General features: G+C 42.2%; 1 protein-coding gene across 7 annotated transcripts in view; it reads left to right on the top strand.

The window, feature by feature from the left end:
* DNAH8 (dynein axonemal heavy chain 8) overlaps positions 1-20,094 on the top strand; it is a 10,041,960-nt gene that overhangs the window by 3,496,160 nt on the left and 6,525,706 nt on the right. For all 7 annotated transcript variants that reach the window (XM_078647354.1, XM_078647353.1, XM_078647356.1 and 4 more), the window contains exon 28: positions 16,186-16,312. In XM_078647354.1, coding sequence (XP_078503480.1) covers positions 16,186-16,312 — 127 coding nt within the window. The remainder of the gene's footprint in view (positions 1-16,185; positions 16,313-20,094) is intronic.

Raw genomic sequence — 20,094 nt, 5'->3', positions numbered from 1 at the left:
TCACCACTCGGACGGCTCTTCGAGTGGAGGGAAAGAAGCACTGGCTGCACGGCCATCACTGTAAGAAGGTCTCCTCGACCCTGGCCACGACAGAACACGTCGACACCCAAGAAGAGCTCCTGAACAAAGACCGACCATCACTGAACTGCTATCCTGATACAGCGGCACTTGAACTTGCAAAATTCTCTGATCCCACTGTGCCATCCCGGGAAGGGTATTTCCTGCGTCGAAAGGAGGGAGCTTCGGCTAAGTAGACCACGGACTAAGTTAAAATCTCAGAACGGTGGCCTAAAACAAACCAAGGGTCACCCGGAGAGAAGCTAAACAAAGTCTGTGGTTCTGCCCACTACCGAGCACCTTGAAGATGAAGATGATGGAAGCGCCAGATCAGAAGATGATGGAAGCGCCAGATAAGAAGATAATGAAAGCAACAGGAAATACCCACTACAGGAACCCAAAGACTGACAATTTGCACAAATCAAAGACAATCGCCTTCTTCATTGTCTTCCTCTTTTGCCTCCTCCTCATGACTTCTTTCTGGATCTTGGAGGACAGCACACCCGCTCACCAGACATTGCTGGCCACTGTACAGCCAACCCCCATGAAAGAGCATCACTTGATCCCCCTTTCACCTCAGCTCCGAGAGAGGCGTAGGGAGTTCTGGAACAATTCCTTCGTGCAACTGCTGCACCAGCACAACCTTGCTACAAATGCCATGAACTGCTGGATCTGCGGCTTGCTCCCGCATGCCACTGAACACTCTATACCTTTCATCCCTTCTCCTTTCTCAGTTCACGGCTCCTGCCTCGCCTGGTTGATCCTCTTGCAGGAGAGCAACAAGGACAACGCCGCTTCTGGTCAGACAGTGTCACACTTCTACTATGGGTTCTGGCTGAACAAAACAGGAAGAACGTCTGCCCCCATTTGTCCTGCGGTCTCAGGTTCCGCCTTCCTTATGAACATCCCTGCCAAAGAAAGAGTCGAAGTGCAAGTACTCCACAATCCAGCCAGACCCACCTTCTCCCACCTGCGGAAGCAAACAGCTGCCACCCTGACTGTGGCTCTGTCTGTCATCAATGTCACAGGACTTGTGTGTCTCGAAGGCCAGGGAACGCAGCTGGTGGGACACAGTTCCTGCCGCATCACCAGAACATTGGTCTCAGTTGATCCTCCTTCCTTTGTTGCTTCTCCGAATATGTACTTTGTTTGTGGCACCAAAGCTTACACCTGGGTCCCGAAAGGTTGGAGGGGTACGTGCTACATCGCCTTCATTCTTCCTCCCACGTATGTGGCCTCAGCCTACCACCACCGGCAAAAGTGCGCCGGAGATGTTGAACAAGCCGACTCCACCGGAGCACAGTTCCTGGATGCAGCAAAGGGACTTGTTCCTCTGTGGGGACCAATGGCAAACAGCCGCGCTATCCGACACCTAACTCAGGCAATAGAAACAACCATTAACATCATGGCTGGCATCCTTGCTAACAACACGGCTGAACTTCAGGCAGTCCGCCTGGTGGCTCTCCAAAACCGCCTTGTTCTAGATGTGATTCTGGCCGACCGTGGAGGAGCATGCCGCATCATCGGCTCCAGCTGTTGCACCTACGTGCCAGATAACTCGCCTTCAGTCTACAAAGCAATTGAACACCTCCACAGACTATCCTCAGAGGTTCACCAAGAGCAAGAAGGATGGTCGCTTGGAAGCTGGTGTTGGGACACTTTGAAGGACTGGGGATGGAGATTGTTTACATTTATACTGATACCAGTCGTGGTACTGTGTGGATGCTGCTTAAGTATTCAATGTTTGCCACCTTTGTGTTCACTCATTTCTAACTGTATGTGCCCTAAGACTTTGGACTTTCGAACTGAACACATGAGCCCCCTCTATGAGGTAGAAATACGTGGTCTTATGGGGATAGATCCGAATTGACAAGCTGGCAAGACATGTTAAAAGGGAGGACTGTGGAATTTTAGTTTATGAACTAAACATCATCTGCGCCATCTTGTCCATTTCTCAGGCTCACGTATGACAGACTCACGTATGAACATACACGACAGCAATTTTAGGTACTATGGTCTCCCTGTTCACGATCGATCCTCAGCACACTTCCCCGACCCTGCAAGCCTCCCCCATGCACCCTGGCTGCCCCCGCTCTCACATGCACAAGTCATGACCTCCCCTTCCACATGACTCTGTCTCTGGGAATCGCACCCCGCGCCTGACCAACACCTCCTTTTTCCATGAATACCTCTCTTTTGATGACCCCTTCCTCTGAGCCCGATTGTCTGTACGAACCGCTGGTCATCCCTTGGCCTGAGGGTACAGTTTATTGCCCACTACTGCATGCACTCGACCCTTTTCAAAGGAGCTACTATTAATCATGACCTCCCCACCCCTTGAGATTCGATCAGGCGCACACATTCCAAAGGAATTGGCGAAACACTCAGCTGCGTGATAGCCCCCTCCTGTTGTATGGGGGGTAAGGGCCTCTACTGTTGTCATGTGTTGGAGTGGGCCGGAACTGGGGGGGTGCCGGGGATGTCATCCTCATACTTCACAATGTCTTTGCTGTAATAAAGAACGATCACATGTCATAAACCAGTGTATAAAAGACCAGGTCTCAGAGAGGCTGTCAGAGAGCACCTCGAGATGATACCTTGTTGTCCGATCTGATGTGTTCTGCTCCGTCGGAATAAAACGTGTTTCCTGTCTTCCTGTCTCCAGCGCCTGCCTCTTTATTTGATAATCGTTGTAAGGTATTAGAGGCGTTTAACGCCGGGCAAAATTACTGAAGAGACATCGACTAAATCGCCTGACCATTTTGCTGATCTTCTTCACCATTAACTGTTAATTAATACTACATAATAACATATGCCAATATACCTCAAGGTGTAACCACACACAACTGCTTACCACTATAACTATCCTCCGTTCCCAACAAGGGTTAACGTTTCTCAGGGTAATTCAAATGTTTCCCTTTATCTCTGTATCTGTAAAAAAGTATATATACAAGGAATATATTTGAAAAAAGTTCAATGTCTCAAGGACATGCTCATAATTCCATTATTGCCATGATAAACAAACAAAGTCCATAACCTCACCTGGTCTCAAAACAATCAATTCTTCCATCCAGGTTCTGTTAAAAATAAATAGAGTTTCTCAATCACTACCAATTGCCAAATAGAACTATCCAAACAATGGGTAAGACATGCATAACTATCCTCCTTCCCTCTTTACCTGAATCAATTCATTCAATCATCCTCTGCGGGAAGTCTCAGTCCGCAGCGACGGGCTTATGCTCTGGTCTCCGTGCAATTACCACTCTCAAGTTGCCGTTATTTGAACTGTATCGCGACCAATCACAATCATTTCCCCTTTCGCGCTAAAATTACACGAGGTTCCCTCTCTGGTCCAAGCCGGGTTACTTCCGCTGAAAACAGCATTCGCGCCACCCATTCTACCTAAGTATTTCCGCTTAACTATACTGACCAAATATGCGCCAATCACGATCCCCCTATCCGCGCTCGAATTCTAATGAAGATCCCTCTCTGGTCCGATCCTCATACCTCGCTTTGGAAAAGAGTCTTCGCCACCCTTCCTATTATTTCCGGTTTCAATAATTTCCGGTTACCTATCTACCAATAGGATTGAGGGGCACGAGTAAATGAAGTTTCCTCTCTGGTCCGATCCTCATTCTTCACGCTAGAAAAGAGTCTTCGCCACCCTTCCTATTATTACCAGTGTCTATTATTTCCGGTTGCCTATCTAACAATAGGATTGAGGGGCACGAGTTTCACTAAATACACATCCTTATCTGACCCGTATCGAGTTTTCTTGCATGTGTGTCCAAATAATACATTCAACGAATTATATTAATTTATCATATGCTCTACTCATGCATCTGGTTAATCTTTTCTTTACCAAAACTTATGCTGTTGTCCCCTTATATAGTATTGGTTGTACTAATTTAACAGACCCGGTCGCCACCTATACCTCGTTACTCTACCCTTTCTCTATCTTCATGCTCACCTAGTATATCTGGTTCCCCTTCACTGTCTCATCAGATCCTCAACCCGTGAATCCGGCTGAGCCTACCTCCAATACACATGTTAATGTGCATTGATACTGTTACAACGTATTCTATTGGCCCGCGCTCAGGTTCTATTGTTACATTCACAACCATCTCACTACTGGTGGTTGTATATCTCTCATGATGAAACCCAAATATCCAAACCCTTTCCAGAAAATTCAATGAAACCATAATGTTATACTAGCAAAAATGATTATTCATTAAAGTAAAATATCCACTGTGCTACGATATACATTCCTAACTGCTCCTACTAATTACATTTCAAGCATGCCCTCTTCTCATTTACATTGTCTTTAACTCTACACTCACATTTTTAACAGAGACTATGCCTAACGAATGGCGTCTGAACTCGGACGTGACGCAAGGCCTCTTTCAGCAGAGGGGAGAGCCTTGGTTAGATCTATTTGCCACAGAAGAGAAAATGCAATGTCATCAGTTCTGCGCATTGGAATTTCCAAGGCGGCACTCACTCGGTGACGCTTTTCGTCGTGAGTGGAGCTGCGGTCTGTTGTACGCCTTTCCGCCCATACCACTTCTGCCCAGAGGGCTGAAGAAGATCAGGCGTGACCGGGCCCAAGTTTTCCTTGTGGCTCCGGACTGGGCACGAAGATACTGGTATCCCGAGCTACTCAGCATGTCAGTCGATCCCCCGATTCGTCTGCCTCTTCAGGAGGACCTTCTGTCACAGCAGCAGGGGACGGTCCTCCACCCGCACCTGTCCAGTCTCCACCTCCATGTGTGGCGATTGAGCGGCGACAGTTGAGGCCATTTGACTTGCCTCCTGAAGTCTGCAATGTGATTCTGGCAGCCAGGCGTCCCTCCATAAAATCGGTATACGCCTGCAGGTGGACCAAGTTTGTGGCATGGTGCACAGCAAAGGCTGTGGATCCACTCTCTGCCCCTCTTTCTGATGTTCTCCTCTTTCTTCTTTCTTTTTCCCAGCAGGGCTCTTCTCTGGGCACTATCAAGGGCTACCTCTCTGCCATTTCCGCCTTTTTAAGGCTACCTGATCAGCCCTCTCTTTTCAAGTCCCCGGTTGTAAATAGGTTCTTGAAGGGCATCACTCATATGTTTCCTACTGTTCCTTTTGTGATGCCTCAGTGGGACTTGAACCTTGTTCTTACTTATTTGATGTGCGCTCCTTTCGAGCCACTTCACAATTGCCCTCTTCATCTTCTTACTCTTAAGACTGCATTCCTGGTTGCCATCACCTCTGCCAGGAGAGTGAGTGAGCTCCAGCCTCCTTTCCTTTCTGTCCATCCGGACAAGGTTGTGCTGAGAACGCACCCCTCTTTCCTGCCTAAGATAGTCACAGCCTTCCACGTCAGGCAGTCCATCACCTTGCCCACCTTCTTTCGGCCTCCGCATCCCTCAAAAGAGGAAGAGAGGCTCCACCGTCTGGACCCAAAATGTGCGCTCTCCTTCTACCTTGATCGCACACGCCAGTTCTGGGTGGATGACCAACTCTTTTTTGGTTACGTGGGCGCTAAGAAGGGACGGGCGGTGCACAAACGGACCATCTTTCGGTGGGTCGTGTTGTGCATCAAGGCATGCTACTCTTTGGCTAAAAAGGAGCCTACTGTTGGGCTGAAGGCCCATTCCACTCGGGCCACGGCGGCTACTATGGCCCTTGGCCGGGGAGTCCCCTTGCAGGACATCTGTCAGGCAGCTACGTGGGCCACGCTGCACACGTTCGCTAGACACTACTGCCTGGACAGCCAAGTCCGGAGAGATGGCTTTTTCGGCCGTTCCGTTCTCCAGGACTTTCTGGTGTGATTATTGGTTCGCAGACCCACCACAGGGGTTGGTATTGCTGGGGTATCTATTCTAAGGGAAGGAATCTAATACTAACCTGTTTCTTTCAGATGCACAAGTTACTTACCTTCGGTAACGATATATCTGTAAGAAACAGTAGTTAGTATTAGATTTCTTACCGCCCCACCCATCCTCCCCGTTCTGCAAACCGATATCTAGGGTTAAGGTCATCCCTTTGAGGGCAATAGTTTCATGGCACCAGTGTTGGTTTTTATCATGGCTCTGCGTTTCTGGCGCGGTAAAGTTGTGTATAAGAACTGACGTCAGAGTTCGAGGGCGGCGTCTAAGTACTCCGACGACGTCATCACAGCGCCTACGACGGACACGGAGCCGCCGCCGACGTCTACCGACGCGCAAGGGTACTGCTGACGAAAACTTTCCGGATCCAGTCTGACGCCTGGGGATATTCTAAGGTAAGGAATCTAATAATAACTACGGTTTCTTACAGATATCTCGTTACCGAAGGTAAGTAACTTGTGCTTCAGCCCTCTACTGATCCTGAAAAGTAATTCTAACCATACTTACAGTAACTTGAATTTCCTTCCATAGGCTAACATTGACTGGTTTCACTTTGAAATTCTTCTAAGTGTGGAGTTTTGGAATTTAAAAAATTCCTCTAAAATCAGCCAAACTACGAATTCCAAATGTACTCACCTGTTATCAGGAGAGACCTCAGTGCTGCATCTTTCAGCCCACTAATGATCCTGAAAAGTAATTCTAACCATACTTACATTAACTTGAATTTCCTTCCATAGGCTAACATTGATTGGTTTCACTTGCAAATTCTTCTAAGTGTGGAGTTTTGGAACTTAAAAAAATTCCTCTAATATCAGCCGAACTACGAATTCCGATTTAGTGAGAGAGAAAAGAATTTTGGATAAAGAACAGGAAGCAGTGCCGCTCTAGCATGTATGATAGTCAGTTGTGTTTGCTAAGATACAACGATGCAAACAGGTCATGGGAACAAACCCAGACAGAAAACAGCCCCTGTATAGGTAAGGGACATGTCCCATACCAAACAAATGAGTACAAGTCCTGTGCACACGCATCACAATCTTGAGTTCTTATGTAAGAACCAAACGAGTTAGGCAAAAGTTCAAATGAATATGGTCAAAGTCCAACGTAGTTTGAATCGTTATTTTATCATGCAATCTTGATCAGTACAAACAAAGATACAACCAGCCGACACATGTTTCGTCACACCGTGTGAAGGATGTGACTCTTCAGGGCGGGGAAGGGCATAAGGAAGGAAAAACATAAGAAACAAGTAAAGAAATATAACATTTAAATATATATAAAAATAAAATTGAAAAAAAGCAGCAAAATAATGTAAGGTGTATCGTGAGGTCAAAACTAGTGGTAAAGCAATGAGAGAATAAATGCACCTATCTGATCGTGGAGACCCTATTTTGTGAAAGAGACAAAATCAGGTGACTGTGCAAGGGCACAGAATAACCAATATAGTGTGGTGACTTAGTATAAGAAACATACTGTCCGCCTAGTTAAAACCAGTAATACTGAGATTGACATAAGCACTGTAGCGTAGTGTGTACAAATCTTGTGGTGGTTCATAAGAGAAGACCAAAGTCAGATATACACCAAGAATAAGTTTTAATGTAATGCTTGGAACAAAAACAGTCATGCGTAACATGAGTTAAGCGCTGTGACTGGGGTGTTAGAGGCTGGGAAGCCCGGTGGATTCAAAACCAGAAAATCATGGTCTAGTGTTGACAATCAAGAACTGTCAGTGCACGGGTGCCAAAATAGACAACCATATGTAGCTAAGTTTAATTACAACTAGGAACTGGCTGAACGGAAGGATGTATGACGTTACAACGCATACTTTTACCACGCCTACCATTACCACGCATTTTTTACAACGCAGGATCCATGACAACGCATACCATTACCACGCATGTATTTACAACGCATATACCTTTACAACGCATACAATTACAACGTAAGTATTGGTAAGAATATAATATTTTTTAATATTTAATTTAATTAAAATTAATATAATGTAATTTAATTTAATTTAATTTATTTAATTTAATTTAATTTAATTTAATTTAATTTAATCAATTTAATTTAATCAATTTAATTTAAGTTTAATTATATTTAATTTTTACACTGTACCCTTTTACCCAAAAACCCAAAACTGACCCTGAACCCCAAAAATACCCCTTTTACCCAAAAACCCAAAACTGACCCTGAACCCTAAAAATACCCCTTTACCCAAAAACCCAAAACTGACCCTGAACCCTAAAAATACCCCTTTACCCAAAAACTGAAAACTGACCCTGAACCCTAAAAATACCCCTTTACCCAAAAACTGAAAACTGACCCTGAACCCTAAAAATACCCCTTTACCCAAAAACTGAAAACTGACCCTGAACCCTAAAAATACCCCTTTACCCAAAAACTGAAAACTGACCCTGAACCCTAAAAATACCCCTTTACCCAAAAACTGAAAACTGACCCTGAACCCTAAAAATACCCCTTTACCCAAAAACTGAAAACTGACCCTAAACCCTAAAAATACCCCTTTACCCAAAAACTGAAAACTGACCCTGAACCCTAAAAATACCCCTTTACCCAAAAACCCAAAACTGACCCTGAACCCAAAAAATACCCCTTTACAAAAAAAACCAAATAATATTTTTAATAAAATAATATACTTACCAATACTTACGTTGTAATGGTATGCGTTGTAAAAGTACCTGCGTTGTAAATACATGCGTGGTAATGGTATGCGTTGTAATGGATCCTGCGTTGTAAAAAATGCGTGGTAATGGTAGGTCGTGGTAAAAGTTGCGTTGTAAAGGTTGTATACCTCAGAAAAATGATGAGGTAATTAATGAAGGAAGAAACAACAGAACAGAATCAAAATGTCCAGTCCGCAAAGCGTAACCGAAAGCAAGCTCGTTGTTCAAGATTCAAACGTGACATAAATAAAATGCGGTATAATACTCCTGGTCACAAACCTAAAAAGAAGAAACCATCACGTTCTCAGTGTCAGTTCATAGTTCACTTATAGGTGCATAAGTATCACATGAAACGCTACTGCGGGTAATGACCCGGAAACAAATACATAAATAAAGGATGGGGGACAGCAGTAAAGAGAAAGATAGAGAAAAAATTGCGGGTGGTGCAGTGAATACATAAGGAAAACATTCCGGGTGAGCCCCTAAGCAACGTAGTAACGGTAGGAAATGGAGATACCTGTTTGCTTTCTCGTGGGAGATGCTGGCGCTGTGTGGGAGAAAAGCACTGAGTAAGGCACTGACCCCTAACCGAACATGGAAACGGGAACATGAGCAAGGCTAATAAGCAAAACTTACCGCAGGTCCAGTGTAATTGAACCGGCCGTGCGGCGCGAAAGCGTGATAAAGACGAGTGAAGTAAGGGAAACCGCTGGGCTGTAGATGCCGGAAAGCGGGAGACTCAAACAGATGGTGCGTCCACTGAGAGTATTCCATGAAATCTGCAGGATGGGGGAGAGGGACATCGTACCATGAGTGGATGTACGGGAGTAAAAGTAATGCCAGTAGACTGCATGGAAGAAGTCAGGCGGGGAGGGGATCGTCTTAGCTTGGTAGCCAAAGAAAGAAGCACGGATACATGCAGCAGGCAAGCATATGTCCGGATCCAGATAGCGGATCAACTTGCGTGGGTGTGACAAGGTTAAAAAGCCCGATCAACGTGAGGAACGTGTAGCAGAAACGAGCAGGGTGGGTGTAGCTTAAGCTGGCATGCAGAGACTAGACCGCGCTTCCCTAACTACTACTCAACAGGAAGTGAGGGAAACGGGCGAAAGTGTAAAGATAAAGAAAAGAAACAAAAACAGAAGGGGAAAACAGTATTAGCAAAATTAGCGTCATATACCGTATGCTAGATAATAAAGAATAGGCCATGCACCTCTAAACAAAAGATATATCCTTATCGGCAAATTGCAGGGAACATTGAGATACAAAAAAAAGGCAAAGATTACAATATAATGTAAACTTAAAAAGGCAGGCTATGTCTGCAAATGACTGCTAATGAATATAGAGCAAGTGTTACAAGTAAGCTCTCTGTTATTCATGGCATGATCAGAAGGTGATTAACCTGATGTTGGTAACAGTAGTGGTTGTATACAACGTGTTTAAGTGACAAAGAGGATAAGTGTCAGTGGTATTTCCGAACAAGTTTAGAGACCAAGGGAATAAAATCGGACAGGTAACACAGACTGTTCAATTATGTTATAAACTAGTGAATGAGAACATTAAATACACTGTAAATAGCAAGTACAATAGGTGACATAGTTGGCAAAGTAATCAAGAGCCTAAGAAGTATTGGAGTTCATGGTCAATGTTGAGACCGTGTTTCACAGCCTGCAAACGCATTATCCAGGTAGCTTCGAGTCTCCTGAGTGCACAGTTGCCGCCTCTAGTGCTGGGTTCAGCGATATACATTCGTAAGAAAGTGAGACTCTTGTTAGTTCCTTGCGAGATACATGTGTTGATGTGACATGACATGGGGTATCTTACATCTCATTGGCACATTGCCCTGATATGTTCCAGGATACGTTCCTCAAGGGCCCTGATGGTGCTGCCCACATAGTACTTTTTGCAAGTGCACTCTAGAATGTACACGACGAATTTGGTGTTGCAGTTGATGTTCCTCGAGATTTGGTAACTGCAACCTCTCCAGTCCTTGAATTCTTTTGTTCCGCTCTGTGCCCATTTACAAGCCCCACAGCACCCACTTTTATGGAATCCCCTGGACAAAGGGGTGATCCAAGAGGAAGAGCTGGTAGATAAGGGGACCGTGGGACTGAGTCTGTTCCTCAGTGTTCGACCTTTCCTAAAAGTAATCTGTGGTTTGGTGGTAAGGCATTCCTTCAGTGTACTATCCTTGAGTAGCGTTTTCCAATGTTTATTGAAACTTTGTCTCATTATCGTGCTGATTCCATTATAGTCAGTGATGAGTCTTACTGGCTGTTTAGTGGGCGTGGTCCTGATTCTAGATGTCAGGGTCTTCTCCCTGTCTAGATCATTGATTCTTCTGGCCGCTTTGTCTAGGGTTCCTGGTTTGTAGCCTCTGTTAGTGAACCTCTGTCTCATGTTGTTGATTTCTTTGTTAAACTCTTTCTCCTCGCTGCAATTACGTCTTGCTCTGGTGAATTCCCCATAGGGGATTGACTGTATTTGATGAAGGGGATATGAGCTGTCAGCATGGAGTATTGAATTGCATGAGGTCTCTTTGTGGAATAGCCTGCTGTGCAGGACATTGTCTTTGACATAGAGTTCAATGTCTAGGAACGAGATACAAGACGGACTGGAGTGACAGGTGAATTGCATGTCCATATTGTTGGAGTTAAGATATGCGCAGAAGGAATCAGTTGGTCCTGGGATCCTGACCAAAAGAGGAGACAGTTGTCGATATATCTTCCCCAGTGGATGATATACTCTGTCCATATCGCACCTTTAGTGCCCCATATCCATTCAGTTTCCAGTGCACCCATAAAAAGGTTGGCAAAGGAAGGGGAAAATTTAGAGCCCATGGCCACCGCCTTGATTTGTTTATACTAACGTTGGTTATAGATGAAGCAATTGTTGTTCAGTATGATTTCCATCATAGAGATGATCATGTTGGTATGAGCCCATTGTGTCGCTAGTCTGTTGTGTAGAAGTGTTGTGATGGTCTTAAGGCCTAGGTCAGGATTAATGGAGGTATGTAGAGATACCACATCTAGTGTGGCCATGATCATGTTAGGTTGCCATTGGATGTCCGTGAGAATACCTAAAATGTGTTTTGTATCCTGGATATGAGATGCCAGGTTTTTTACCATAGGGTTCAGAAAAAGGTCCACATATTGGGACAGTCTCTCAGTAGGTCCCCCTATCCCAGATATAATGGGTCTACCCGGCGGGAATGGTGCTTGCTTGTGTACTTTGGGAAGTGTGTACAGGCAGGGGTAAGTAGGTCTGACAACTTTCATATAAAAAGTCTCATCCTCATTAAGTAAGCCTTGTGTGTGCCACTCCTGCAGATTCTTATTGATCAGGATGGTGAGCGGGTCCATCAGGTTACTGTCCAGGGGTTTGTAACAGGAGTTGTCCTGTAGCTGCCTCATGATCTCATGATCGTAATCAGAGCGGTCCATCACAATCACATTTCTCCCTTTGTCCGCTTCTTTTATGATGATGCTATCTTTCTTGGTGAGTGTGTTAAGCGCTAGCCTCTCTCCTCTCGTGATATTGTCTCTGATGTGTTTGGGATTGGTATGGGTTTTCATTTCATATCTGTCTAGGTCATCCAGTACAAGATTGTGGAAAACATCTATAGGATTCCCACCCGATAAAAGTGGGAGTCCATTTTGACTTGGTCTTGAGACCACTGGGGATAGTGGTGCTGGGATCGATGTCCAGATCCTGCAAGAGGAGATCTACACTGTGTGGTGGATGTATCTGTAATTGACAAGAGAGTATGTGTAGCTTTAATGTAATTTATGGTTAGGGTGCTAGGAGTGTTTGTGTCATAGATATTGATAGTTTCTTTGCTGGTATTAGGTGTGTTTGCAAAGTGCCTCCTAAGTTTGAGGCCCCTTATGAATTTAAAGAGATCTATTTTGGATCTACACATGTCTCCTGATTCGTGGGGATTAAAACTGAGCCCTTTATTGAGAAGAGAGACCATGTTTTCGTCAAGTGGTGTCGATAACAAGTTGATAACTTCTGTGGTGTTTAGACCTTTTTCCCATCCCCTGATCTGAGTTTCTGCTTGTATGTTTCCTTTCCTTTTTCCAGCTCTTTGCCCTTGGCGAGTTTTTTGTCTCCTGTACCCTGTCGTTGTTGCGTTCTGTTCTCTTTTCTGATAGTTTGTGCCTCGTGTAAAAAATTGGACGAAGTGGCTCTCGGGTTTGATTGGACCTGATTCTCTGATTCACTGTCACTGGTCTGAATTGTGTTTAGAGAAGATGTGCTTGAGGAGGTTGAGGTCGCTTCAGTTGTGTCTAAGGGTTTTGTTCTCACTGTGTTTTGTATGAGTTTGTCATATTTGCGGGTGAATGTGAAGACCCTGCCTTCGTTGTAATCAGCTTCGTCTCTCTTGAGCTGTCTTGTTTTTCTTTCTTTAATTTTGTTTTGGTGTTTAGTAAGTATATCTTTTAGTATAATGTAGTTCTTCTCTGTCGCTTCCTTCAGGTTGAGTTCTTCTATTTCTTTTTCAAAGTTAGCAATTTCTACTTGGAGTTTGGTGACTTTTCTCTCTGCGTTTTCAATAAGGATCAATATCAGAGTATTGGAATTAGTCGTCAGTGTATCCTTCCATTTACCAAGGAGGTCGTCGTCTAGGTCGTCGAAGGTGGGAAATATCTGGGATGGTAATCCCGTCGGGACTCTCTTAAGTCTCAAATATTGTTTCAAAGTCGCGCTGTCCCACCAACGTGCATTCTGTTTTTTTCAATCTTTCTAGCTTGATAAACTTTTCTTTAAGTCCTTCCTTGCGTACGGTGTTACGATCCCAGATATTTCCCACCTTCTACGACCTAGACGACGACCTGATTTTGTCTCTTTCACAATGTCTCCACGATCAGATAGGTGCATTTATTCTCTCATTGCTTTACCACTAGTTTTGACCCCACGGTACTCCTTAGAATATTTTGCTGCTTTTTTTCAATTTTATTTTTATATATATTTAAATTTTATATTTCTTTACTTGTTTCTTATGTTTTTCCTTCCTTATGTCCTTCCCAGCCCTGAAGAGTCACATCCTTCACCCGGTGTGACGAAACACGTGTCGGCTGGTTGTATCTTTGTTTGTACTGATCAAGATTGCACGATAAAAAAACGATTCAAAATACATTGGACTTTGACCATATTCATTTGAGCTTTTGCCTAACTCATTTGGTTCTTACATAAGAACTCAAGATTGTGATACGTGTGCACAGGACTTGTACTCGTACGAATTCCGATATACTCACCTGTTATCAGGAGAGACCTCAGTGCTGCATCTTTCAGCCCAGTACTGATCCTGAAAAGTAATTTTAACCGTACTTACCAGTAACTTGAATTTCCTTCCATAGGATATTTAAAATATGTTATGTAATTTAAAAAATAAAATATCTAAAAATAAATACTTTAAAACAATGTAGTAAATCAGTATAAAAAAATATACCAATTAATACATTTAAAAATGATCATTTACAAAACATTTGAAATTCACTGAAATAACCATAGGTTTCAGCCATGTTATGGTTAGGAATTAGCATTTAAAAAACCTTAGAAATTCACTGAAAAAACCATAGGATTCAGCCACGTTATAGTTAGGAATTAGCATTTCAAAAACTTTAGAAGTTCACTGAAAAAAAACATAGGTTTCACACATGTTATAGTTAGCTGGACATTTCACTCATACAAAACCATTTAAATTCCCCCGTTATAGTTAGTTCAGCTAACTATAACTCGCGCGCCTGCAATGCACTGCTGATGACGTCACATATTACATCACTCATGACATGGTCAGTGACATCACTCATGACATCACTGATGACATCTCAAATGACATCACTGATGACATCATCCTTGTGAAAGAGTGGCAGACCTCCTCTCACCCTAATATAACCTTTGATACACACATTCAAAAATAGAAACTAAAATGTTCAAAAAAATGGAGATACCAATACCAGTTACAACAACCTATTCAGTAAATCCAACATCTACATACACATCCACTCATTCACCAACACTCATACATGTACTCACTCATCATATGTACTCATACACCTATACATCCTGTTACACACCGATACTCATCCATAGAGTTACTCACACAAATACTCACACATGCAAATAAACTATCAAACATCCATTTACTTGCATATACAGGTATACACACACCAATACACTTACCTCCACAGAAACGTACACATACTTACTCTTTTAAACAATCACTTATAGAAACACATACTTATTTATACAGGAACTCTTCCAATCTCTCACTCTCACATATACTCACTTATATACATCAATACTCACATACACTAGTTTAAAACATATGTAGTTACTCATAAAGATACTAGTGAGACAGTCATTCACTCACTAACACACCCATACACACACTCATCCACCCATACAGTCCTGCACACATGCTGTCTTCAAAACACATACAAACAGTGAGTCAGTCATTCCTGCATCTGTGCGCTAAGTAATACCCTCCACCAAACCATACAGACACTCATTCTGATACTCAAAAAAACAACTAATAACCCATATAGACACTCATGTAGCTACTCACCAACCCATGCAGCCACTTATACACAAAGTGAGACACTGATACAGATATTTACATTTTTAAACATCACTCGCTAATACATGTATTCACTAAGATACACTTAATAAGTCAGTTATACAATCAATTTTACAAAAAAAACATCCATTAAGACACTTATTTACCCATTTATTCTTCCATCCACCTTTAGATATACATATATAAAAAATATTTATTTTTCAGAAAGACACACATTCACTGGATGATGTCATCAGTGATGTCATTTGAGATGTCATCAGTGATGTCATGAGTGATGTCACTGACCATGTCATGCGTGATGTAATATGTAACGTCATCAGCAGTGCATTGCGGGCGCGCGATTTATAGTTAGCTGAACTAACTATAACGGGGGAATTTCATATCAGAATGTTGTGATCTGCTTTGTTAAAGGCAAGTGATAGTCCAATAGTTCATGGAGAACCTCTGTGCCCCCATTCCTTTCATAAATGAAGTTAAATTTATCATCCATAAAACCTAAAATAGATCCTCATTTTTCCCCGCAATTTTGCGATTTGCAAAATAGTTGACACATTTTCTGTGATGCCTGATCCGCGCGATTTGGCAGTTGGCATGGCGTCTGGTTGTTACAGTCCCACTGTCCAACAAGGTGATAACAAACACATTCAGGTAATGAAGTTGCCCCACCTTGTGTTCTCAAAAACTCTTCTCAGCATTTACAGGTAGTGTAATTCGCCTGGGCTTATGTGGTGTTCAACATCTACTAACAAATCACAAGTTTTGTGTCTACGGGTACCAATTTTACCCATATTGGTGTACGATTATGTGACAGAGAGCAGTTATGACCTTTACTCAAAAGTGTTTTATGCACCGTCATTCGATCCATAGTGCTTTCAGTATGTCACTTTGCGTTATTAGATCTGATATGCATTCAAATGATTGTAAAAATATTTGTACAGTTCTATTGGAATTAAATTGTATATTTAACTAGATATCAATTTCTCTAATGCAGCAATTTATGGCTGGTAATCCAACACTTCCAGAAATGAAATCTGAAATTCAGTATTATGCTACTTTGGAACAAGAGATTGAAGATCTGAATCCATCTGTTTTTGTGGGAGCAATCGAAATGAACATAGGTAACAATATTATTTATGAATAATCAAGCATGACAATAATTCCAACAATACCTAAATGTCAAGACCTTGACAATACTCTGTAGGAAGTACCGCCATTTAATAGTTTAGTGAGTGAAATAGTATTTATGTAAAGTAATGAAATTAAATAGCAATGATAGGATACGTTAAACTCCTTTTTTAATCAGACACTTTTCCGTGGAATAGCTCTGGCTTTGGTTATCCAACAAAGGCAGGCTAGGCCCAATTTGTTCTGAACTATTCCTTCTCTTGCTGAAAGCTCATTTCAAACATTGGATGTCAGGAGAATGTTAAACGTTTACATAGATGACTTAGAGATCTTAGAAACACTCAACATTTACATGTGAACTATGGCTCATTAGGTTGATTTAATCTAAATAAAAATATCTTTTAGCAGATAGTCTTCTGCAGCCTACATTGTTACGTGAAAGCCAACAGGACCTTGACTGATATTACAATGGCTTGCTCTGCTAGAGGTGAAAGCTAGAAATATTGCTTTTATCTGAAAGAGACATCTAGCCGCAGATTCCTTACCTTTGAATTCACCAGACTAGATCCGCAAATCTATTTTTACAGCAGTACTTCTGCGCATCGGTAGAGTTTTGAGAAACTCCATAGAGACATTGTCCACCGATGTGATGCCGACAGAGTCCATAGCCCTCCCCTGACGGGCTGTTAGTTTATTTTTTCTGCACTTCCAACATAGATCCTGCAAGCAGCTCCTCAGGCCGTTTCTTGGCCTATCTCAACATTTTTGTTGATGGAACATTGTGCCTTTTTTAATGTCCTTGGGCTGTAAATCCTGTAGATCCTGTGGGCGGCAGATGTCGGCAGCACCATGACTCCAAGGAGTGTGACTCCTCTTGCCAGCTTTGCCCGAAGGCGTTGCAGGAATGCCGCATGAAGCTCTTGGTTGCGCGGGTGTCGCAGGATTCACATCGTTCGCGGTCTCGTTCTAGCTCCAGAGAACGCTGGAGTGCCCATTCCAGGAATCCTTCCTATGGCTGTCCTTTGACCTAGACATTCAAAGGGATGTTGAGACACAAGCAAGTATTCCCTGACTTTGCAGCGTCTCCAGCACCCCTGCCTGACCTCCAGTTGTCTTCTGTGAATACTGAAAGTCTTAAAGTTAGGATTTTTCTCAGTTTAGAAGTAGTAAAGTTATGACTCGTAACGTTAGGAGTCCTAAATGCTTTCTGTGAATACCGAAAGTCTTAAAGTTAGGATTTTTCTCAGTTTAGGAGTAGTAAACTTTAGGACTCCTAAACTGAAAAAAATCGTAACTTTAAGACTTTCGGTATTCACAGAAGGCATTTAGGAGTCCTAAAGTTAGGAGTCCTAACTTTACTACTCCTAAACTGAGAAAAATCCTAACTGAAAGACTTTCAGTATTCACAGAAGGCATTTAGGAGTCCTAAAGGTAGGACTCCTAACTTCTGTGAATACCAAAATGAGTAAGTGCCTTCTGTGAATACCAAAATGGTAGTATTTTAGGATTTTGTCTTAAGTTAGTTCTGTGAATCGGGCCCCTTGAGTCCACCCCATTCTTGGGCCTCTTTTCCACTCTTAGTCTTGCCCCTGAGGTAAGCTCCACCTTTGCAGAGCTTCTGAGAAGGGAATTTATGGTTCTGAAGTTGCAACTCCCTTCTGTGGAAGTGGCTATTAGCCATTATTTGGGTGCTTCATCAGAGCCAAATGGGAGTTGTTGGAACTGGTACTTTCTGGTTGGCTGAGGCGGTGCCCAAGCAAGGCAGAACCTACCACTCCTGTCAGGGTAAGGTGATTACACTCCCTGTATAACCTGCTCTCACCCTTGGGTAGCTTGGCACTGGGCAGCACTCTCACACAATAAGTAAACTGCGCGTCACAAAAGACTTCACAGAAGGTGTATGTAAATCAAGATTGTATTCACCACACACATTGATTAGCACAACATGAACATTTATGTATTTCTGGGCATAAATCACACTTGAAAAATTATTAGTAGTACTGGGCCCAACAATGTTGAAATTACATCAGTAATATGCACACTTGGAAAATATCCTATATTACGCCTGCACCCTTATGCAGTGCAACACGTTGTCAGATCTAGGCCCACCCTGGCAAATAATGCAATTCAAATCCAAACAGGTCTAGGGTGCACCCAATGTCACATCGATGTTTATAACACTTTTCAGCAGCACCGTGGGCCAAGGCCACACTGGTAAAACCAATGTCAAAACGGAGTATTTGTTAAGGGATGAACCAACAAGTAAAACAACACCGCTGCGCAGTGCAAATGTTAGCAGGTTGTTCTCATTCAGCACACTCTCCCACACTCACACAGCACTGTAATGTGGTGGAAGGGATACCGAACACCCAAAACAAAATTCCCTTTTCCTTTTGTTATAGCTGGGAAGAATATATATCTACCAGATCCTCTGTTTTCTTTGAAAAGGGGACTTAGTATAGGATATAGTCTTAATCAGGTTGCCAAATATACAAACATATTTTTATACAATGCTTCTTAATTCAAAAAAGCCCAAAACTAGTACAAAGGAATGTGTTGTTTGCCTATTTTATTCACCAGTTAATTATTTTGTCAACATTATTAATACATTACATTAAAAACAATTCTTCATGACTTATTAAAAAAACATACAATGCATAATAAAACATTATTTGAAAAAGACTGTCGACGCAGCGTTTCGGTGTTCTAAATGATCGTCACCTTCTTCAGGACAACAATTTCAAGTATTTAAAAAACACCTAAACAAAAATATGAACATTGTGTTATAAAAAAGAAAAACTGGTATTTTTATAATTACATTCCTTTGCTTGCTCAAGAAAAATAAACTCATCTCCCACATTTTCATTTTCATTTTCATCCTATTTTGTTCAACCATATGCTTCCCCCCGTTTTGTATCGATATGGGGGAACAGATTCACAGTGGGTCATTGCATTTTTGCTCAACAGTAATATACTACCCAATCCGTTAGTTTCTATCCATACTAAACATCTCTGTGACATGTTACATAAACATCATCTATCTCATTCGGTTTCTGTTCACAAATGACCATCCTCTTATTTGGTAACCTGTAGACACCCCCAGTTCAGTCCCTCCTTTGAGAAATATTAGGGAAGACATTCACTAAATAGTTACTAATTCTAGAAATCTTGGTTGCCTTAGTTGACTGTATATGTCATTGCATACCTGGATTATTACTATTTACATCCTCAATCAATCGGCTACAAGTATTGATGTGATCCTTCAGTACTTTAGGATACAATGTAGAGTGGTACTACAAATGGAGAAAAGCGGTTATTTACTTTCCTTTCAGTCTTTTTATAGGTACACTTTATACAAAAGTCTTAGATGTTTTACTTGGTTATTTCATCGAGGAAATGTAGATTTAAATACCTTTAATCCATAAATTCCTCTGTTGCACCGCTATCTATTTTCATCATATGTGGCTTGCTTCTATTATTGTTCAGATTCGATTAGCTGTCAAAAATAATTAAATTTTATAAGAAAGTTTGGACTTTCTGACTCAAGTAATGTTATTCCATATCAACGGTATTCCTTAGTCTTAACCTTGAAGGAATATAGCTATTGGTACCTTGGTGCATGAGTGTGTTTCTTATATCGCTATCTTGTTTTATTTTAAGCTCCTTGCTTCTGTCGTTGTTCACAATTGATGTTTTCTGCCAAAATAAGTAGAATATACTTGTTGAATCAAATATTATGTCTTCTCTGATTATACAGAATTCCTTATTTGCCCCT

The sequence above is a fragment of the Lissotriton helveticus genome, chromosome 6 (genome assembly GCF_964261635.1).
Source record: "Lissotriton helveticus chromosome 6, aLisHel1.1, whole genome shotgun sequence".
NCBI lineage: Eukaryota > Metazoa > Chordata > Amphibia > Caudata > Salamandridae > Lissotriton > Lissotriton helveticus.
The sequence above is the reverse complement of the archived record's forward strand: the minus strand, read 5'-3'. Positions and strand labels throughout refer to the sequence as shown.